At 47.2% G+C, this 22,877-nt stretch overlaps 1 protein-coding gene across 12 annotated transcripts in view; it reads right to left on the bottom strand.

The window, feature by feature from the left end:
- Positions 1-1,771: 1,771 nt before the first annotated feature.
- The window catches only part of ENTPD1 (ectonucleoside triphosphate diphosphohydrolase 1), a 74,984-nt gene continuing 53,878 nt past the window's right edge, over positions 1,772-22,877 (bottom strand). For 10 of the 12 annotated variants that reach the window (XM_087764934.1, XM_087764935.1, XM_087764933.1 and 7 more), the window contains 9 exons: positions 11,635-11,768; positions 11,128-11,245; positions 9,968-10,118; positions 8,943-9,102; positions 8,062-8,298; positions 7,264-7,524; positions 6,065-6,184; positions 5,729-5,866; positions 1,772-5,573 (listed from right to left, as the gene is read on the bottom strand). In XM_087764934.1, coding sequence (XP_087621060.1) covers positions 5,367-5,573; positions 5,729-5,866; positions 6,065-6,184; positions 7,264-7,524; positions 8,062-8,298; positions 8,943-9,102; positions 9,968-10,118; positions 11,128-11,245; positions 11,635-11,768 — 1,526 coding nt within the window. In that variant the 3' untranslated portion in view covers positions 1,772-5,366. Of the gene's footprint in view, positions 5,574-5,728; positions 5,867-6,064; positions 6,185-7,263; positions 7,525-8,061; positions 8,299-8,942; positions 9,103-9,967; positions 10,119-11,127; positions 11,246-11,634; positions 11,769-14,756; positions 16,506-16,625; positions 17,271-22,877 lie in introns of those variants that run through there. The other 2 variants (XM_087764943.1, XM_087764938.1) reach the window with 2 other exon arrangements.

Here is a 22,877-nt window from a genome sequence, read left to right as displayed (position 1 = left end):
GAAGTAAACAAAGACTTAGTTTGGAAAATGCAACTAATACATCTGGGATGGATCATCCATCCCCCCCCCAGATGTTCAAAGATGGAGAGACCTTGAGGCAGTGGGAGAGAGAGGGCGAGCAGGAACGCGCTGTGCCACAGCGGTGAGAGTGAGAGGAATGCGAATGTGAGCTCCGTCCCCCCCATTGCTCCGTGGCTGAGGGTCACAGGCAGCAAGAAACCAATCCCTCTGGAGCCGGCCGTGGAAAGACTCCACCTGGTGCGCTTGTTTTTAATTCCAGCCATACTGTTACCAGAAGGAGACTGGAAAATTTGAGGAAAGTTCAAGCTACAAGCCATAGGAATGAGCAAACTAGGAAGAGTGTGCGCTGAAAGAAAAATGATGAGCCGTGACAAGTATGTTTGCTTTGGCGGAGCTACAGCTGTGGCTGCACGCAGAGGCACGCAGCCGCATGGCCCCCAAGAGAGGGGGACAGGCCCCCCATCCTTCAGCTGCTTTGGGGGGCTAACAGTGCCAGCGTGAAGCCAGTGGTGCTGCCTGGGGGAGGCAGAGGGAAAACGAGGACAGAGGACTGCAGCCATCCAGTGCGCGGCAGGGGAGAACAAGCTGCTTTGGGGAGATCAGGCTGAAGCTAAAGCAAGGAAAGATGGGGTTTGGGCAGTAGCAGCCTTCCCGGGAGCGAGGCCACCCATGTGAGGTGCCTGGAGCCTCGGAAGGACCACAATGCCTTTCCTTGCCAGGAGGGGATGCTGCCCATCCACCAGGAACTTCAGATCCGACCCAGGAGAACAGCAGGGAACTGGCAAGAGAGGAAATCCCATCTCCGGACTTTTCCATGTTTAGTGCCAGAAGCTCCATTCCACTATTGGCGAGTTCCCATCTTCTGGAAAACAGCGCAAAACTTTTCTGCATCAGTTTAGAAGCCTTTATTGTGATAAGGATACAGGGATTTGTGCGTGCATCAAAACAAAGATCCACTTCATTAGGGCTGAGCCGCAAAAAGAAAGCGCGTGGCCTGGGTGACAGGGACTGTTGTCCTCAGTGTGTTCCTCCCAGCCCCTCCTGAACAGGCTGCTGAGCCCCGCGATGCAGCCGGCATCCCCGCAGAGCCTGCGCATCCCTCCGGCACAGAGCATGGGAAGAACTGGGATGACGAGGAGGGGGCACGCATCCAGCTGAGGGCTGCTCTTGGAGAAGCTGGGGAGCCCTGGCCAGCACCAACATTGCAAATCAGCCTCTCACCACAGAGGTGATGGCCCCACTTCCCAGAGCTTTCTTCCAAGTGGAGGCTCCACTGCGCTTTGCTGTAGGGTCAGAGAAATCAGCTGTAGCCCATGCACAGGGGAGAGCTGGCTGTGTCGTGGAGGAGTGAAGGGTACTTAGAGCCTGTGGTGGGGACTGATGGTTTTCTACAAGAAGTGAGTGTGCTGCAGGTACCCAGGCTTTCTCTTCTGACCCCTGAAAATCTCAGCCTCACTGATAGTATTGCCTCAGACCTGACACTTGGGTGAATATGAGAGAGCTTGTGGAAGTCATCAGTCCCAGAGAGACCGGACTGCTCCCGCACCCTGCAAAGCTATCAAATTCCCCTGCAAGGAACCTTCCCAAAAATGGACCACTCAGCATTTGAACCCAAACCAGAGACACTCATCCCACCTTGCTGCAGCACATCTCAGGGCTTCCTGTGGCAAAATGGGAGCGACCAAGGTCTGGAGTCTCAGCAGCCCAGCAGAGCTGATCGGTGAATAAATATTTGCAAGACAAGAACATGTGGTGTTAAAAGATGCTTTAACCCAGAAGAGCAAAACTGTACAGGAGCCAGTGGCTGGAAATTAAAGCCAGAAGCTATTGAATTAAAAATAAGGCACAGATAATTATCAGTGAGGCAGATCAACTGCATTAACAAGAGAAGTGATACCATATTATTACTGGCATATTTGGAAATTCCCCCCGCTATGATTCATGGTCTTCACATACGCATTGAGTGGCTCTGGAACACACATTTGAGCTGAATACAGCTGGGTCAGATGCAGCACAGAAGCAAAGTGAATGTACATTAAACTTGAACTCTTTGACCAAGGATTTTGAGTAGCCTCCATGAGTGAAGTCCTGCAAAAGCAGGAGAAATGGGGAGAAAAAATCATGCTTTTCTGGGAAGGTTCAAGTGCAGCCACTGATATGCAGAAGTCTCACCCTGATAGGATGCCTTCAGTCGACCAGTTCCTGGAGCCTCAGCCTGCTCAAGTGATTTTTAAATGGCACATCTGCTGTCATCTCAGAAATTCTAGTTCTGGAGAGATGGACTCGTAAATGTGGTTTAAACATCATCAGGTTTTAAAACAATGTAACATAATTCGTATTTATCTTAGTTTGGGGCCTTTAGGTTGCGCTCAAGTCACATTTACAGCTTTAAAAAAAAACAAAACCCAAACCAAAAAACCGAGAGAAGGCAGGCAGGAGGGAGTGAGCAAAGACACCAGCTGATCACCTGACTCCAGAATCAAGAGCTAATAAAATTAATACTATGGGACTTGCAATAAAGATACAAAACATTGCTAAAGCTCTTCTCCCAAGTTCTGTATTTGACCTTTTCCTTTGGCATAAACCCTTAGCAGGGATCAGAAAAGCAGACTGGCACAGGCTTTCTCTCCACACCAGCTTCCACATGGAGTTTCTGCATCAATTTCTGAACTGTCCCAATGGATCTGCTGGTTTCAGCATCATGGACACAACTAAGCAGTTGCAAGATCCCCGAGGGGGTCCCAGGAGAGGAATTACCATTCCGCAGGTTTCCACGCTGTTCATGGGGAGGAAGGAGGCACCAGCGCACGCGGGGAGCTTCTCCAGGGCACCTGCTCTGCTACAAAGACTCTGTATGCAAGGAAGGTGGCACAGGATAGAGTGTGTTGCAAGTGGGGCTGACTGGGGAGCTGAAGTGGCTCTGATCGCACGCTCCTCCTTCATGCCTTGCAGCCATGACCAAAACCTACTGTTAATCTCTCACATACCTATCTTTGCTGAAAACAACGGAAGGAAGACTCCATCTCTAGATGAATTCCAAAATCTCAATGTATTTGCAGATAAAACAAAAACTGGTCAATGGACAAACAGTGTGGGGAAGCGTCATTTGCCGGTTCATCTGGATCACTTGCTTGGGGGAATATTCTTTGAATAGTACGTGTTTCAGTGGAGCCACATGGAAGGCAAAGCTGCTCATGTTAAGAGATGGTAATGTACAGTGTGAGACAGTGGCCGTTCTGGAATGCAATGACTGGAAGAAAAGGCCAAGTTGCAATAGTCCAACTGGACAAAACAGCCCCAAAACTTTCTCTTAAGTGAGAAGACCTGGCCCTGAGATATACAAATGGGGAACATAGAGTATAGATCAAAACCAGAGGGTAGTACTTTTATATACACTATTAGCTACTTCACTACCACTTGCTGCTGGAAACTTTGGTGTCCAAATTTCAGAAAGATGTAAAAATTTTCAAAGAAATGGATTCAAGAGCTACAAGTGAGGTCAGCACAGAGCACTTTACAGATTGAAGATCAATCTATTTAATATGATACAATAATGACTTGCAAGCACCAACACGGAAAAAGGGATTTTGATAGCAGAGAGTTACTCAGTCTTTCTGAAATGGGCAGAACAAGACCCAACAGAAGCTGAAGCCAGCTAATTCAGAGCAAAAATAAGACACAGATTTTTGGAAGAACAGTGAACTGCCCAGAGATCTTACCACAAGACAGGGTACATTTTTCCCTTACCTTCAGGTTCTTCAATATGTTACGGCTCCTACTTGCAGGCACGAAGTAGAAATAAGTGGGGGACATTTTCCAGCCTGCACTGTGCAGAGGGACAGGCTGGGAGAGCATGAAAACCCCGAGCTCTGTGTCTGTGCTTGCCTAAAGGAGAAGGCTTTATTGGGGTTGCACATCCTGATCCCCTCCGCGCCTTCTACAGCTTTGCTTGGGAAAACAGGCAAAGGTGTGTGTTTGCCATGCCCTTCTCTCCACAATATCTGCTTTCGTTTGGCCTCCAGCACTTACAGGTCATTAGGAGAAGAGATTTCCGAGATTTTGTGCGAGGTGGACAGGCACCAGTGGTTCCAAGTGTTTTTATAAAAATGGATTTCTGACTTACCTCTCTTTTTTTTTTGGGCCAAGGAATGCAAAATGAAAGAAAGTGATTCATAAACCTGATCAGTGGCATTGCCCTAGTTGTGTGCTAGAAGATGGGCTGCGGTATGTGCACTCACAAGCCCTGGGTCTTATGGTCGTGGGATAAGCCTAAGCCATGAGGGAAGGAAAGGCAAATTTTCACTGATTTTGCTGGTGGAAAGAGTGGTTCAATTTGTGCATGCTTATGCTGGTTAACTGCTGCCAGCTGTCTATTTATAAAGGAACATGACCTAATAAACATTTTCCCTAGATCAGAGGCTGTTGTATGATCAGCACAGTGACACTGGATTGCTTTAGTGGGTGTATACCTGTAGGCACACTGATCACACCAGAGTCCCTGTAGGCATAAGCACTTGCTACTGGTCAAGGATCCTCGGCCAGTATGAGCTGTTCCTACAAAAATCAGCAATGCTTGGCTGGGAACTCATGTCTTGATGTACCCTAGGGACATGGGAATGGCTCAGTGTAACAGTGAGCCAGCTTTGGTCCAGCAACAACATCAGGAAGACGTGGGAAAGAGGCTTCTTGCCACCTGCGAAAGGAGCAGACAGCCACCGGAGCCCAGCTAAGGGCTGATGACCACCAGCACATTCAGTTTCTTCATCCTCATCCCTTCTTTTCCCAGAGTGGCATTTGGGAGCCTGGCCAGCCTTCAGGGGCCAGCCAGATGCAGGTGGCCGTACGCGGCTGTAGGGCTGCGAGGGCTCAGGGCGCGGGGAGGCGAGTGGAGGTGTGCTGGTGCGGGAAGGGCTCTCGGGAACGGCTTCAGCAGAGGAGGAGCAGGATCACCCTGTGTGTGATTGCTCCCAAGAGCTCAGTGGGATATGTGACCCTGAGATTACCCTTGCAGGAGCACCGGCTCCCAAAGATTGCTGCCATTTTTCTCTTTATAATGCTGTGCACAAGGCAAAAAACAACAAGCAGCAAAGTTTCATTGAATGAAAGTACGACCCATTCAAGGAGGGGACACCTGCTTGTCTGTCCTTGGTAGAGAGAGGTGGCGAGCCTGATGTCCCACCATCTGTCAGTGCAAGTGTGAGTCAGAAGGAATAAATGCCCTTGTTGTACACAGTCAGTAGCTTCAGTGAGAGGCAAGAGGGGCTCTGCAGTACAGCCTGCTCTGCTGGGGTCTCTTAGCCCTGAGTGGCCAGGGTGACGTGGCCCCTCTCACCCCAAGGCTTTTCCTAAACAATTCCCTTCTGCAGGCACTTGGGCTTGTGGAAGAGAAGCCAGGCAAACAGGAGCACTAACACCAGCACGAGGGAGCACAGCACCATCAGCCCCACGTAGCTGCCGTGGGAAAGAGGGGGCACAGCAGGCTCCTCTGCGGGGATCATGTTGGTCAGGTTCAGCATGTAGCCCAGGGTCCAGCCCGCATCGCTGCTGCCGATCTGAAATGGGAGAGGAGCAGAATCAGTGCTGGGAGGTGCAGGGGCTGCTTGTGGCATTGCTGGGGCCGTGGCACCTCTGGGGAAAAAGGGCCGGGCTGTGCAGCAGAGGTTGCAGTTAGCTGCTGGGGTAGAGCCCTGCCTGCCATGAAACACACCTTTCCAAGGAAGTGGATCCTTTGCCAGTTCTTTTCAGTGAATTCGTAGCCATTTTCCAGGAGAGAGAGGATGTAGGCTCCAGAGAAGCAATATTCGCTCAGGTACTTTTCTTTTATTTGGTGATACGCTGTCTTCACCTAGGGAAGGAGGAAGTCACCAGGCTGTTAAACACGGCTTCCCATAGCTCCAGCTTGTGCCTGAGCATCCACTGCAGGTGCTGGGGGGATCTTCCTCCTCTTGCCTTGGAAGTTACCCCCAACCATTTGTCCTACAGAAAAATATCAGCAGCTCTTGCCACCCGGCAGCCCCAGCCCACTGCCACAAGCACTGCTCACCTCATGCCAAGGCCGGGCGCAGAAGCTCTCGATGGCGCTGGCCACTTTGTCCAGGGCAACGGGGCTTTGTTCACTGGTCAGGTTCAAAAAGTTCATCACAAAGTAGAAAGCAGAAAAAGCCTGAAGGAGAAAGAATATTTTAACTGGACTGGGCCTCAGCATGAGCAGGACAGAAGAAATCCCACAGAAGAAAATGGTTTTATTTGCAGATAGAGGAATATACGAAGCAACATCACACACACAAAAGTAGGTATATTTTCAAGAGCGATGTCATTTTGAGACACACCTCTCAGAGCTGATTGGAGGTAAGGACCCCAAAAGGCAGGTGGAGGTAGGAACTTCACTGACCACAGTATCCTCAAGAACTTCAGTAAATCCCTTCCCTCTATGCACTGGTGCCAGAGTGGCACATGGTGAACGCTGCTTGCCATCATAACCGTGATCCCATTTTGGCAACTGAATGAGATGAGCGTGCAGCCAATATCGCCACAAACAGCAGAGGTGATGGTCTGAAAGGACTGTACACAGCCCCAGTATATAATCCAAAGTTCAGAAAACCCATCTCTGACCATGACCAACAGCTGATAGGTAGGGGGCAGTTTATGAAGAGGGCAAGGGAATATTAACAGTTCCCCCAGAAAGCCTCACAGCCGCTGAAGTCTTGCAGCTCTAGGACTGATGTTCAGTGTGGTGTCACACGTGACGTCTGTTCAGAGCATGCACTGTCTGCTCATCACGTCTGGCAGGCAGACAGGTGAGCCGACTGATTGGTTTCAGTAGCGCTTACACATTTCTGGATGAATTTCAGATCTGGTACCACCATTAACCTCAGGAGACAAGGTTTGCAGGACCAGTGTATCATGCACGGCCTGCAGCAGGCTCTCCTGCCTCTGGTGCTGGCCATCAGGAAGGACTGCTTGAAAAATGAATTAATAAATGGGGCACCCCAAGGAGATGCCTATAGGAGATGGGTTAGAATGGGAACAGCGCAGTACTGGTAGGTCAGTATTTACTGGGGTAGCTCTTACACATGTTGTCCTCACAGCAAGTGCAGCACTACTTTTGTAGTTACATGTGCAAAAAGCCATCTTGTAAATGATTTCTTGCCCCAGTCATGGAAAATACACTCTAGTATTACTCTGAGTTTCTGCTCTTCTGATGTTCCGGGTTATAGAGAGTTGAAGAATGTGAAGACTTACCCCAAAATCCCCTTGTAATGGAGGTAGGTATATCCCATTGAAGGAGCAACTGGAGTAAGGACAATTGGTTTTGTTAAAGAGTTTCTGGATGTTTCTTCGGCACTTTTGATAATCTCCCTCTCCCTGTACGTACAGCTGGCTGAAAGGGAATTGCTTTTTCTCAGCTGATGTACAAGGGTTTTTGAAGAGGTCACTTATATTTATAGTCCTCTGATACCCCTGGTGAAAGCACGGATCAAGGAGGCTGCTGCTCTCCACAGTCTGAAAGTAAAATCAACCCAAGTTACACTTCACTCTAGAGTAACACCCGGGGAAAGAGCCACAAGGAAGGGTGGCCACAAGGCACTTGTCACAGTACATCACACCAAGATACACGCATCGGGTCAAAGTGATGAGGATGGTTTAAGGCACTGGCTGTGATTTGGGAGATGTGGATACTGCCACAGCCTCCCTGAAGGACTCTGGGCAAATTACTTTCAGGCACATTTTGTGAAGCTGCTGTTGATTTGGGATTCTCAGAGGTGGTGAAACATCACCTCCCCTGAGTACTTCAGTTAAGCACAGTACTCCTGCTATCTCATGCCCAAGAATCAAGGCATATCAAAATTGGTAGTACTTTTGAACATGTTGACTGTCATCTCTTTGGGCATCTTCCCAGTCTTTATGAAGGATAATGGCATTTCCCAAACCCAGACTAAGGGATGAGACATTTAGCTGGGACACAGCAACTTCTACTGCACCAGTACGTCAAAGCTGGGAGGATCCAGGACCTCCACCTGCAATTACAGATGTACTTGCCTGTAGGTCCCTGGCCAGTTTCTGTTGCAGAGCCTGGTCCTTCCCATAGCAGAGAAAGCTGTGCGTGTACACTAGGTAATCCTTGCCATAGAGACGAAAGTAGAGCAGATTCTCTGGGGACTCAGAAGAGAGTTGATTTGGTACAAAGGTAATCTGTGTTGAGGCTCCTCCGAGGTCTAGCGCTCCTGATGTCTCACTTATGGATTTCAGGGAATGTAGAAGTTTTGTCCAGCCAGACTTTAAAACAAAAATTCAAAGTAAAACAGGTACATCAGGCATGGAGAAAATATATTTGGGAGCAAAAAAAAAAAAAAAAAAGAGAAAGACATATGAGGAGAAGAGAAGCAGAAGCACAGAACACGGGAAAGGCAGGAAGACCTGGAGGGGGGCATGAGATAAGAGCTGGAATAAGACACATGAAAGATGCAGGCTTGGAAAAGCAGAAGAGGGATCATGTCTGAGTGTTTGCCGGAGGACTAGGAATATGAAATCTAACACAATTATTATAAGAAAAAACAGTCAACTTACTGTTTCAGCCTCCAGGTGATTTATACGCTCAATAGTAAAGAATCATTGTCAAACTTTGCAGTCACAGAAACATTTTAGATCAGAAAGTGAGGAGGATGCTGTACCCAAGTGAAGTTATCAAAGATGTTAGTGCTTTATTTCAATGCTTTAAGCCTGACTACAGTGGTACATCCTGATACTTATTGGCATCAGGATGTACTCACAGTAATTCCTGAGGCAAGATGTGCAGCTTCCTGATCTCTGGTAAATGGCTTACAAGGGAAGATAGTGCCTGTGACACCCTCCTGCAAGGCATGATTTACAAAGTGCTGTAAGCCCATGATTCAAATACAGACTTGCTGTTGATACAGTACCTGCTTGAAATTGCCCAGCAGGTAGTTAATGGTGATCCATCCATAGGCTCCTTCTTCCTGACCACTGATGATTCTGGCACCCTGGAAGTTGAAGGGAGCTGAGCGTAGCGTCTTCTCTACTGAGGACAAGACTTTGTCAGCTGCACTTTTATTCTCCAAGCTGGATGAATGGAAGAAAGGATGGAGTGACTCTGGCTGACAGCTCTCTGCAGCCTATGGGCTTTTCTGAGTAGGCAGGCTGGAACTCCCCACCAGATGTTAATTCTAACAGAACAGTCATTCACATGGGTACATCCAGCTCTAACTGGCCACGTCCCTCTCTGTCACACATTGACAGCACAGCTGCCACCAGCTCTGACACTTACAGATCCCGCAGCTGAGAGGTGTACCTGGAGCAGAGACCAGAGCTCTCTTGTTGTCCTGGAGCACGTGCCCTGGTAGGGACTGCATTGTGGAGATTCCTCTCACTCTTTGCCATCACCATTACAGAAGAAATCCATGCCCTCTGATATCACCAGGGAGATTTCCCAGGGAATACATACATAAGATCAGCTCCCTGTCCCAGCCAGGCAAGAGGTCTGGAGCACCCCGTGAAAATCACAAATTGGAATTAAAGGAGGATATGATTATAAAGTTACCTTAGCTCTGATGGTCTCAGACTAAGTCAAGGTATGTGGGGAGCCGCAACATGGTTGGGCTCAAAAATCCTGGGCCAGGCCTAATACCAGACTGCGAGGGGTGTCTGAGCATCCCCTGAGCATCGGCTTGGGCACTGCTACCCTCCTGGTGTCTCTGTGCTGCATGTGGGTGCTGGAGATGATGGAAGGTTGGAGTGAGTGGAAGTAGACCTGCTGGGCAAGTACGGGAATAGCCCAGGGAGACTCGGGGCTCAGAGAGGCCAGCGGCAGAAGGGGGTATCTGGGCAAAGTGTGAGCTGGCAGCATTTCCAGGGACTTTGCCCAAGAGGTCCCCACTGAGCATCCATGGCACAGTGCTGCAGGAGAAGGGGACAAGCCCTGAAGTACCTGAGAAGCCGCATGCCGGCAGTTGCTCCGAGGTAGACGGGTGTCTCTTGGTGCTGCTTTGAGGGAATCACCTCTTCTGCTTGTCGTAGGCACTCTGCCAGAGAAGGACCTGCCTTCTCTGTGGCATGGGAGTAACCTGAGATCCCAGGGCCTGCAAGAAATAAGGATACTTCATTGCTCAAACTCCAAGCATAACCCCAGAGTGCTGTCATGAGAAGTCGTGTTAAACCATATCACTATCACAGGCAGGAACATCAGATTCAACCACCTCATTTCTAAAGAGTTTTAGAAATCCTACAGTACCAACTAAGCCTGATGCACGCGGGGACGACCACAGTGCCCAGCATCTGCCACCCACTCTCCGCAAAGCAGGCTATGAACTGGCGATGAGGGCCGCAGTGAGACAGATCATTTGCTTAGTATGTCCAGGACATCTGCAGACTCATCTCTGCTTCTGCCTGGGTGTACCCCAGATCTGCACCTAAAAATCCCTGACCTTTCACTACGCTGGGTCCTCCAGGGGAAGATGCTGTCATTTGTTTGTGTATTGTATGCTCACACTACAGCACTGAGCATTTTGCAGCTATCCCCTTTCATGCTAACCCAAAGAAAAATTCATTGTCCCTTCCTGCCGTGTGTCCCCTGGTGAATGGACTGCCCCAGGACCAGTGCCTGCATGGGCAGCAGTGAAGCCCGCTCTGTGTTTGCTCCAGGTTGCCGTATGCTCAGCACGCTGCTCGTGGTATGGCATGCTGCAGCGCCGAGCAGCTATTGCAGCAGCTCGATAACAGCGTGTCTCTCCCCTGCGCTGCAGACAGGCCTGAAAAGACCCCAGGCAGGCTCTGACAGCACCTCTCCTCCCTTCAGCAAGCGTGCATGCAGATGTTTTATTTAAGTACATTCTTTGGTGTAGTTCTTTCCAAAAAGCACTTACTTCCAAGCATCCTAAAAACAAAGGAAGAAGTGGATCCAGCTTTCCTCCCAGGAAGGTCAGGCACATACAGCTCCCCGTGGGGGGTGGTGGGATATACATTAGCTCACAGATGTATCACTGTTTTTATTATTGGCCTCTTCCTCCAGGTTTCTCCTCCCCCACCCTTTGGTCGCATTATCTCTTCTTCATCCTGTGCCCCTTCCACAGCTCCCTTTTCTCCTCTTACCTTCGACTTTACACACCTCCACCTGCTGCACCACCCCAGTGTCGTTCTCCTTCTCTGCTGGCCACTCGTACACGTACAGGTTAGTGTGGGATGACCCCGCATCCAGCACAATCCCATACTGTGGGCAAAACAGAGCCGTCATTGCACCTGAGGCACCGAACCAGCGTGCGCTGGTCTCCACACGCGAGGGGACCAGAAATGAACAGCCTATCTGGCAGCTGTGGGGACATGCTGTGTCGTTACTCAGTAGTGCTTCAGTGCAAAGTTTCCATTAAAGAATACAAGAGCAGAGAAGCAGCAAAATTGGGACTGATTACTTAGGAGATGATCCCCCGTGAAGCCATATCTGTTTTTACCGCGAAGATGTAAAATGAGATGTTGAGGTGCATGGAGCCAGAAAGAGAGGTTACTCGGACCCAGCAAGGGCAGCGACTTGTCCTAGAGCACTATGCATGCCTAACCCCCTAGCTTGGCTTGTTTTCCTGAAAGAGTCCCAGCTCATAATACCTTAATATTCTTCGGAAGTGGCTTGTTTTGGGTCACTGCTACAGCAATTAAAGCAATTACAGCCAAAGTAGAGAGGAATCCCAGGATGAGTAGAATCTTTCTTGTCCAGGACATCTTTGGTTTGGTACCTGTGACTAGAGCAGAAAAAGGATGTTAGTATCCAGCAGCCCAGCTTACCTCACACCCTAAAGGTCTTCAGGCATGTTCCTGCAGTCCCTTTCCACTATGAAGCATCTGCCTTTGCCCATCCCTGCTACCATCTCCTGCCCCATGTCCTCGTGCAGGATTTCTTAGAGGCAGAGCTCAGCAATGGTGTCCTGCAGATCTGCTGTCATGGGCCGTGCCACATCTCCATGGGCTGCCCTGTGCCAAGTGGTGACGAAGGAGGACTTCAAGATGCAGCTTATGGTTAGCCTGTCCTTGAGATACCTGCAGGTGGCTGAGCAAGCGTATAGCAAAAGCATCGGTATGGGGCAAACACCAACTTCTATAGCTCTGCATGTGGCTTAATAATCCCTGAGAAGCTGAAAGAGCAGACTGCTAATATATAAACAGTGTAACCTTGTGGAACCCAAAGCTTTAACCCCTGTGACATTTTGTCCTAGTATACTTTGTGCTTCAGTTTGTTTACAACATTTATAACAATTTCCAACATCCTCATCACTAGTAATGCATTTAGGAAGTCTAACACTAGCATTTCAGTATGTGGCAGTCAGTTCAAGCAATGCTGTCCTGCACCTCAGCAATGCTGTATAGAAAATTTGATCTGCACTCCACAGGGTGTTTAAGAAATCTGTGGAGATTTTTGATGCCACTTCTCATAAGACTGATAAATTATGAATAGCCTGTATTTGCAGAATTGGCATATGGTTAAAAATCACACACTTTTTGCAAAATTTGTACCAGTCTGATTCCTTTACTGTTACTGATATATTTGGTATGACCTATCTAACAAATTAAGATTTTTTGTAACTTAAAATACATGGTTAGCAGTAGAATTCTGTAAAAAAAAACCCCACGTATGGCTGACGGAAATCATTCACAACCAATATGGCATTTGAGTTTTCAGAACCAATATACATACATCTGCATTTGTTGGTGGCTAGCATGATGCTGTCTTTTATATTTTCCTGCTTTGGATTCTCCTTCATATATCCCATGCTGGAAATCTCACTTCACAACTTAGGCTCAGACAGTTTTGGTATTGTTTAAGAAAATACCATCTTACAACATGAAGCTCTAGAAAGGGTATCAGCAAAAGCATTTTCCAGATTTATAATCTAGCTGTAAATTCAATGCTGACAACTAACAAATAGCTTCAGCACTCTAGGGGACATACCTGCTCCCACTACAACAAGAAATCCATTTCTACCCACACTGATGCTCCATACTCAAAAGCACTGATTGTCTGACTGCTCACATGGGTACTAATTTCTCTTCTCCTTGTACACAAATACTCCAGGAGATGTTTAGAAGTACATTATGGGTCATCCAGGGTGACAATATCTCTGTGCAGGCAACCACATCAACTACCTTAATGCTCCAAGAAGGTAAGGTGACTGAACCTGCTCTGCATCTGCATGCCAGAACAGGAGTGACACTCAGGGTGAGTGACCTCAGGTGACACTGGGTCAATGCTCCAAATCCATCCTGGCACCCCACGTCATGCATACAAATACAAAAAGCATTCAAGTTCTGAACAGGGTCATTGAACCACTCTGGTTTCACATGAAAGGTGGTCCCAGGCGCCAGAACTACACAAAGTGTTACCCAACCTTACAAATGACTCCAAATCCTAGAGTTATTTTCAGAAGTTAGCCCAAGTAAAAAGAAGCAACGCACCTCTGGAAATCTCTAACTGTAGACCAATAATGTGTTCCCACCTACCTAGAGAAAACAGAATCTAGAAGTGCCAAGAGAACTGGTTTGGAAGATCTCCCTGCAGGCAGTTCCATTGGAAACCTAATGCTGACCTGGAGCTCTGTGCTCCCTCTCATCGTGCTCATGTGTAAATCTGCTGAGGCTAACTGTGAAATTTGGAAGCTTGTTATGCTTGCATTTTGTGAGTGCCTGTTAGAGGCACAGCATGCTTGCCAATATCTCCAAGAATGCAGCTTAAAAAAATAGTCTAGTGCGCATACCAGACAGCAAGAAGTAAGAATGAATTTTATACAGCTTTATTCAAAAAGGCCCCAGAACTCATGGCTTGAAGTGATTAGAAACAGCAGAGCATGACAGCTGGGAGACTTTTCTTCTTATTGGAGAGGGTAGTTGGCTCAGGTTGTGATAGCACTGATCATGTCTGTTGAACAAAAATTATTTTAACACTAGAAAAATGAATAAAACCAGATGCTATAATGTAAAATTAGCTGTACAGTATAGATACAAAGATAGCATGCTTGAAAACTGAAACTGCTGCTGACAGTTGCACAGCACATCCATGTAATTATTGCCACCCTTGCTCTGAGATCTTGCCTAGAGGCAGCCACTAACGGCTTTGTTGGGTGTTTACTGTCATAGGAACGAAGGATGGGTGACTTTGCATCATTTCTAAGATTTTCAAACTTGCCGTTGTGATGGGTATTGTCTGTGTGCTCTGTATTTTCAGCAGCCACACTCTGCAAGTAGCAGCAAAGCAAGAACAATTTTCTCACTGTAATGGACCATCCCAATAAACAGCTGTAGAAATCCCTTGTCTGTAGGCAGAAGCATAACGATCATTGTCTGCATCCCACCTGCAACCTGAGATTAGTCATTTTTTTCCAAAGCACATTATTTCCTTAACCCTGAACATGACTTTTGCCTGAATTTTAACTCAGTATCATGAGCACTTTTCAGGACTTTGAGAGTTGTAGATATGCGATTTCATTGCTGTATCCCATACCAGAGCATCCATCTGTGTGAACTCTAATGCTATCAAGCAGCATTTTGTTGGAATGTTTCAGACAAGAAAAGGTACAAAATGATAAGCATAATTGAGAAAGTAGCCTAGCAAAGCAATAACCATCCAAACAGCACTCAAAATGTACAGACTTGAATACTTATTTTAAAAAAAAAACAAAACCAAACCACATCATTGCAAATCCAGATAAAGAATTCAATGTAATTAAAATAAAACTCACCTGCCATTTGCTTAGAAAGGTGAGGTACTTGAACAAGTTCCCTTTTCTGCACACTTCACTGTTACCTCCATCAGGTCTAGGCATAACTGCAGGTTCCGCAGTGGCTAAAGGATTAACTTATTCCCTAGACTTCTCCAGCTCATTTGCACCCCACGTTCACGTCGCTGAATGCCGTGCAAACACTCCTCAGTCTCCACCAGGTGGGGCAGCACCTGACCCGCCAGCACCTCTGATGGCCAGACCCCAGGACTATTCTTCCACTAGCAGTTTTCCTCAGCTAAAGATTAAGCAGGCATGATCTTCTGTCTCTGTGCCCAGCCAGAACCAAAATAGAGACAGATCTCTACTCTTTCTCCCATACTGCCCGCTGTAAGTGGTGATAAAAACATCATGTAAGGCCATAAGTAGGCATAGAAATGACACTGCTTTTCTTCTTCCCCACCCTAAAGCTCAGAGCCGGCTGGTGCTGGAGCCCTGCCTGGCTGCGCAGGCATTAAGCACTCTCCAGATGTTGGAGCACAGCCCAGTTGCTCAGGCATCTCTGTCTGTTTCTAATTTTGGTCTCTTTGTTTTTTTGTAGGGGCTACCATTGGTTCCATCCAGTGATTGGTGCAGGTCCCAGAACATAAACAGATCTAATATCCTTTCTGTCTCTGAGTTAGCTATCAACTGAGAATGATGTTGGCAGCCACTCCAGCTAACAGCAGTTTTGCTGCAGAAACCCTGTTGCTCTCGGTGAATGACCCAGGAAGGACCACACCAGCATAGGAGGTAGCTCTGTGTGAAGGCAAGGAAGCAGGATTGTCCCCAGTGTCTTCCACAGCCTCAAGACAAATAGGAAACTGCTCCTCCAGCCAACATCACGCTAAGTCACCTGCAGCTCTGCACGCCAGGAGATGTCACTCACAGCCAAGGTTACCCACCTCCCAACTTCCTTCTTACCAAACAAGACTTAGCAACAAATGTTCAAAGGCATCAGGCAACCAGCTGCTTTTAGAGATGCAATAAGGGGAGGCTAAGGCTGGCTTAAGGACTGAAATTAGAATTGTCAAGCAGAAAAGGAGAGATGCTGTGCGTAGTCCAAAGCCATGTTAAGTTCAGATAACCTCACTGTGACCCATCATCTCTAATATAAATACAAATACTGTCGTAAGCTCTGACTTAGCAGAACAGCTAAAGTTGATGTTTGCTCTTTCCTTTGGATGCTCATGCTCAGCCTGTTACAGACGGGATCACAAGAAGCTGTACTGCAAGGCCATCACTCTTCCACCACACAAGTGCCACACTGACAGAGACAGTTCCCACCGTCACCTTTATGCTCTCAGCACACCTTTGTATGGTCAGAAACATTCTCATTTTCAGCCTTAATTTATTTATTGCCAGTCTATTCCCTCTGTCTTTGTTCCACCTCTGTCTCAAAACTTCTGTAACTTTCAATCCTCCTGGAATTTATTCTCTTAACCAACTTATAAGCAATGATCCTTTCTGGATTTTTGTCTTTCCAGCCTTGTCCATCTCCCTCAACAGTCTCTGCATACAGAATAATCTGCTTTTATTTTTCTAGCCTTGCACAGTAATGTACCTGTTACACCAGGAGATGATACCATCCCAGCCTAAATGAAGCGAGGTGGGGACCTGTACTACCTCAGACGCATGATCATCTACAATCACAGCCAGTGCTAAGTTAACCCAGCAATTCTATGCAATCCCAGCAAACCCACATTTGATCACATTTAATTAAATTAGCCCTGCTACATGCTTTAAGCAAAGGGAGTTCCAAAGACACATTGCCTGCTGCCCACGAGGCTTGGAGTGACAACAGAGAATAAGACAGCGTCTTACGAATCCTGCCCATCAGCTGGCAGCTACCTCTACTGCTGATCGCCCACGTTGCTGCTGCAGTCTGTTGGGAGTCTCTCCAATAATTGGTTTCCTAAGCACATGTCCAGTCTTGGGGGAGAGCTGCTGGATGCTCATGAAATCACGTAGACCATCAAATGTGAATATAGTCTGCAGAGCTCCTGAACCTAAACGTATCAGAGAGACACAGGGCAGTGCTGAGAAGCCACTGAATTATGACCCATCACAAAGGGACACAGGCATACTCAAAGACTGAGAAACTGGGAACAGTATGGATTGAAATGAGTCAGATGCCACTGTATTTTTAAAGTGAGGAGCAACAACTTGCCTGCCTGACTGCCAGCTGAAAGAGCACAGGAGCCCATGGCTGAAGGGTGCCTGAATCCCTCAGCAGTCTGAATGCATCCAGCACCTGTGACCAGCTCTGTGGCACGGGGTGGGCAGCTTGGGCAGAAGGAGCATCCGTCAGGGCAGGTGCTTGCAGACAAACATCATCCAGGTCAGCAGAGAGCCCAGTAGACAGGGGCTCTGGCAATGCAGTCTGTGCACATTTATTAACTGCAGGAATTCATTTCTATGAAGTTCTGCCAGCAGTGATGGCAGGGAGGGGGAATAGGAGCAGTCAGTGCTGCTGTTCTTCAAGGTGGATAGGGGGGACGCACATTATCCTCCTGCTGAGGGAAAATGAGATTTCGGTAGTCATGAAGTTTATCAGGCTGAATTGCACACTCTGTGAGGTTGCTGAACTTGGATCAGGTTTTGAGGCACAGTACCTAAAAAGGCACTCCTGTCTTCAGACTCCATGCAACCAAACATCCGAGTCCAAAAACACTCAGAAGAGCCACACTGCTTCATTTATCCACCCTTTTCTGAAATTTTCTCTGTCCCCATCTGACTTCTTACTCATTCTTTATCTGCCTTTTTCACTCAAACGTGTTCTTGTCTAAGTTACCTAGGAAGATTTTCCTGCAAAGTAATGTAAACCACCTGTTTCAGGCCAACATATTGGAAAAGTCCCTTACACTGGCGAGAGGCTCAGGTTTGTCTTAGAATATACATACAAGTGCGTATACAGTAAGTGAATTGCTTCGGTTTAAGGAGTTTTATTCAAAATATCAGAGCAAGACACTGAACATGTTGAAAATTAGAATTCAAGCTCCAGACCAGGATTTTACACCACTTTTTACAGCTGTTACATGGAACAGTGTGGCAGGCTCTGCTCCAAGATTTAATTATTCATATGGCAAAGATTGTGGCCTAAATACTGGTATGATCTCTGGCCCTCTTTGTGGTGCTAGATACAATTATAAATGCACATTTACTGGATTATGTTTTTCCAGATTAAATACTTCTAAATGCTGATGTACAAACACTGAAATGTCAGCAAAACTGATAATCCAAACAATGCAGTATATTTCTTTTTGGATGCCGTCTTTCGGAGATATTTGACACTTTGAAATAACACAGTCCTACACATCTCAAACCCCAGCAGACTCCTATGGATCTAGGCTATGCAGCCGGGCAGAGTGCTTGAACTAGTCTGTGCCACGCGCACAGACAGATGTGCGTTAGTGAGCTGGAAGATGGAGTAAAGAGTGCGCCTATATCTGTGATAAGACCAAGCTGGGAGCAAAAGCACACTGACACATAGAACTGGAATTCAAAATAAATTTGATAAATAGGGGAGAGCCTCGGGAAAACGCCTAACTTAAGTAAGGACAAGAGCAAATATGACATTCAGAAAATAGCCACCACCCAAAGACAGTGTGGTGAGCAATCAGTTAAGAAGCACTTCCAGATAAAACATTCTTGCAGCAATAGCGGTTTGCAGTAATCCTTCCCTCCATCTAACGCTGATAAAGCCTCCTGTGAAGTTCTATGCCCAATTTTGGACACTGTCTTTCAGGAAAGATGTAGACCACTTGGAGAAACTCCAGAAGAGAACAAGAAGAAAGATCAGAAGTCTAAAAACTTGACCTATGAGGAAGACTGAAGGAATTGGGTTGTTTAGTTTAGCAAGAGAAGAGCAAGGGAGACACATTAGCTGTCTTCAGACAAATGAAGTCTCTATCTGCCAGCACTGCTGTAGCTGATCCTGCCTCAGGGCAGGGGTGGCTCCTGGACTTTCTCCCAGCTCTGTTTCCTTGGTTCAGAAGGCAGGGAGTTAGTAAAGAGAGGGTGAGGCACTCATAAGCCATGCTGTTAGCAAAGACCAACGCAATGTGTATGTGCTCCTCATGCGATACCGATGTATTTGAATAAATCTGTCCCCTCCTTCCCCCAACAAAGCTCCAGGTTGCATTCAGACATAATTCAGCCACGACAACCACCCTGCTATATGCTATCCATATGTACAACATTGCTTGGGGTGGGAGCACCTCATACTTTTGCTGCTTTTAAAGTTGTGACTGGGATACAACCCTGGGAAATTGCACAAGACACATTAGAGGAGCCCTGTTTTCCTGGAAAAAAGAAAAGCACGTGGCAATCCTGGAGAGCTGGCGGCTGCTAGAGGCTGCAAAAGCCGAGCTGCAGCAGCAAGAGACGGACACAAAGGAGCGAGCAGCCCACAGGCCTCTTCTTTCCCTTCCGCAGCCGCCCGCGCAGCCAGCAGCGGCACAGAGAGGCTTTGTGCTCGGGGCAGTCCCATGGCCCTGCTTACATTGGCCCTGTGGTGCGGATTTACTGCTGGAGGGGTGATGTCTGAGGGGTTCCAGGCAGGAGCCCCTGCGACCCAGGCTGCCCCACCAACAAATCCCCCATTCACCCTGTGCACAAAGGAGATTCCCGTTTGAGACCTTCCCACGGTGCCTGGCAGTGCTGGGTGCGCTGCTCAGCCTCCCCAGATGCTCTGCAAGGCACTTGCACCACCTCCCATCCCTGCATCATAGCCCCTCTCCCTGTTACTATACACTGCCCCCACCAAAGCTTTCCCAATGCCTGTTCGTTAAATAGTCTCTCTACGGGAAGATATTCTTCTGGCTTACATGCCAGCAGTCAGACCAAGATACTCAATATTCTCAAATACAACCAACAAGTGGCAGGATACCACTGACACAATGGCCTTTAGACAGTTAATTTTCACATTTATATGGTGTTTACTGGGCTTCTAAGCCTGTACCCTATTTGTACTCATTTCTTTAGGATTCACACATCAAAGAGGTTTTCAAATCAGAAGGAACAACTGTTATCAGTTACATCAGTCTCCTACCAGGCAACTTCTGGTATTAACTTGCTACCAGCCCATCAAAGCTATATTTTAACTGGAGAAGATTTATTGCCATTACCCACAAAGCTTGAAGTTTCATCAGAAAATATCCAGTGAGTTCAAGATGGCTTCCCACTCCCCCCCAGCTTATCACGTAAGTCATTGCTTGAGTATACTTGGCTATCACATGATGTGAAGACATTTGTTTTTCTTTCAGAGAAAAAAGAAGCATCAAGCACTGACACTTTTTCTGTTTTGTTATTATCGATAGTTCTAATATGCTGACTTGCAATGGTCCAATGGTGCTGCTAGGCTTCCTTTTGTGCTCAATATCCTTAAATTCTTCTTTGCTCTTCTTAAATCTCTGACCATAATTTTTTCCTTATGCTTCTTTTGACCACCTTCTACACTTCCTAACTTTAAATTTGCAGTAATTGCAGATTTCTTTTTCCCCCCTAAATGTGCATCTTTTAGAGATGTTATTATTTTTCAAATTAGCATAACTTTCAACTGTTGGATTAAAGCTTTGGGGGAATAGACTAAGAAGTGAATAGGCTGCTTCTGATTAGCATGCCTATTTGGCTATTTTAAATACTCCACTGATTCAGCTCAAATATTTTTAAATTTGGGAAATCATTTCTTTTAAGAGCTACTAGATGTTATTTGTTGACACAGAATAAGCACGCGTTACTTGTATAATAACTTGTAACTCTCATAGCAATGCTTCTTTCTCTATCAAGATTGGGGCCAATATACATTTCCTTTGTGCTGGAAGTAAGGCATTGCAAATTATGAGATAGTCACCCTTGGTTTTGAGGAATTACCCTGTCATGCACTAAAATCCACCATCATATCAGCTTTCCTCATCCCTATATAGACAGTCGCACACTTCTCTGTCTCTGGCATCCTGGCTGGTAACGGGCACTAACTTTCACACGCTTTGGTCGCTTGTTCCCAGTTCAGCCCCAGGCAGCTATTGTGTATAACTATTTAATTATTATTGTTGCTGTTAAAGACAGCAATAGGAAGACTGGTGATGCATGAGTCTGTTGTGGTTTAATCCCCGTTGGCAACCAAGCACCACATAGCCGCTCGCTCACCCTCCCGCCCCCGGTGGGATGATGGAGGGAATCAGAGGAGCAAGAGTGAGAAAACTCATGGGTTGAGATAAGAACAGTTTAATAATTGAAAATAATAACAACAACAATAACAATAATGTAATGAAAAGGAAAACAATGAAACAGAGAGAGAAACAAAACTCAGGAAAAACAAGTGATGCAACCACTCACAACCTGCTTGCCCGATGCCCAGCCAGTCCCCAAGCAGTGATCGCCGCCCCCCGCCCAACTCCTCCCCATTTATACACTGAGCATGACATCATATGGTATGGAATAGCCCTTTGGCCAGTTTGGATCAGCTGTCTTGGCGTCCCAGCTTCTTGTGCACCTGGCAGAGCATGGGAAGCTGAAAAGTCCTTGACTAGTGTAAGCGCTGCTGAGCAAGAAGTAAAACATCAGTGTCTTATCAACATTATAAATCATACTAAATTCAAAACACAGCACTATGCCAGCTACTGGGAAGAAAATTAACTCTATCCAAGACGAAATCAGGACAAGCCAAATCCAACCCAGTATAGCCCACCCTTCCATGTGCCCCATCCGCCACCCACACCAGGAGGATGTAGAATTTGTCGTGGCAAAAGAGAGGAAATAGCCTCCAGAACAACAATTCCCCTCCCTTCAATACCCATGTTGGGTCAGCAAGTTAAGAAACTTCCTGGAAAACACAAAGTCCTGAGCACTGTAAATACTGCTACCCGCAACAGGAGGTTCTAGCGGGGGAACGACCGCAGAGGAAACACATCCAAACCTCTCACCACCCACAGCGCGCTCTGCACCCAGCGCTTACAGCAGTGTCAAAATACGCCTTCCCAGTAGCCACCAGTTTCCCATCTATGCCCCCTCCACTGACAGCCTCTCCTGACTCGAAGGGGCCGAGGCCGGCAAGCCCCTCGCCACATCTCAAGGACGTTTTTCTCTGAATCGCAGATTCCTGGGATCGCCTTGTGTGTTGAGCAACACTACTGCTTTCAGGGGCTCACTTCCCCAGCTTCCAAAAACCAACATGGCTGCCCAAAGTGCCACATGTGAGCAAACAGAGCAGCCGCCAGGGACCCAAACTTCCCGGGTATTTCTGCTCAGCAAAGCAACCAGCGTTTCTCCTGAAGTTTCACTTCCCACTCAGGACTGAAGACCATTGGAGACCGACTGCAGACGCACAAACACCGTTCCAGGCTGGTGCAGCATCAGCAGAGCCACTGCAAAGCCCCTGGACGACGAGGCCATGTATGCAAAGGGACAGATGATGCCCATTCCCTGGCAGGCCTGTGTGCGAGTGCGTGCGCTGGGGACTGCTGCAGTGCTTATCCGTGCCTGGAATTTTGCCTGCACCTGGATTGTGCCACCCCTTGCAAGTGTGATTTCCAGCACAGGTGTTTGCTCTTTTAGAGGAGCATATCTCAGGCCTGCAGGATACCCAGTGAGTTTTTCCTCCCTTAACATGCATAGTACTCATCTGCAGCAGAGAAAACTATGGGCACCTTCCCTTTGCAAGTAGTTCTAGCAGATGAAGCGAAAGGCCCCTTGCTATCCAGGCACGGCAGCAACCCTGCTGCCTCCTTTCAGTAAGCCAAGGTTAAGCCTGCACGCATAAAAAAGATAGCTCTCTAGTTAAACACTTCCAGATTTGCCCCCTTACTGCCAGCTGTCAGCGCTGGTATCTTTGTTCCTCATTGCAGAGCACAGGACAGGGAACAGCTGGGATAGTTTCTGTCTCCTGCTGAGGAGTGCATCCACTGTCTAGGCTTTGCGGAAAAATATACTGATTTCTCAGAGGTCAGCTTTAATAACTAGGATTCCCACAAACCATGAGGAGAATTCAGGTCATGATATTTGGCATGAATATCATGCTCTGTTCCACATGCTGCTACAATTTCCATTTCAAATAGCAGGAAACAAATTACCCTGTGGTATTTTTCAGGACAACCAGTGGGA

The sequence above is a fragment of the Nipponia nippon genome, unplaced genomic scaffold (genome assembly GCF_047370975.1).
Source record: "Nipponia nippon isolate SJK-2023a ecotype South Korea unplaced genomic scaffold, ASM4737097v1 scaffold_3, whole genome shotgun sequence".
In the NCBI taxonomy this organism is placed as follows: domain Eukaryota; kingdom Metazoa; phylum Chordata; class Aves; order Pelecaniformes; family Threskiornithidae; genus Nipponia; species Nipponia nippon.
The sequence above is the reverse complement of the archived record's forward strand: the minus strand, read 5'-3'. Positions and strand labels throughout refer to the sequence as shown.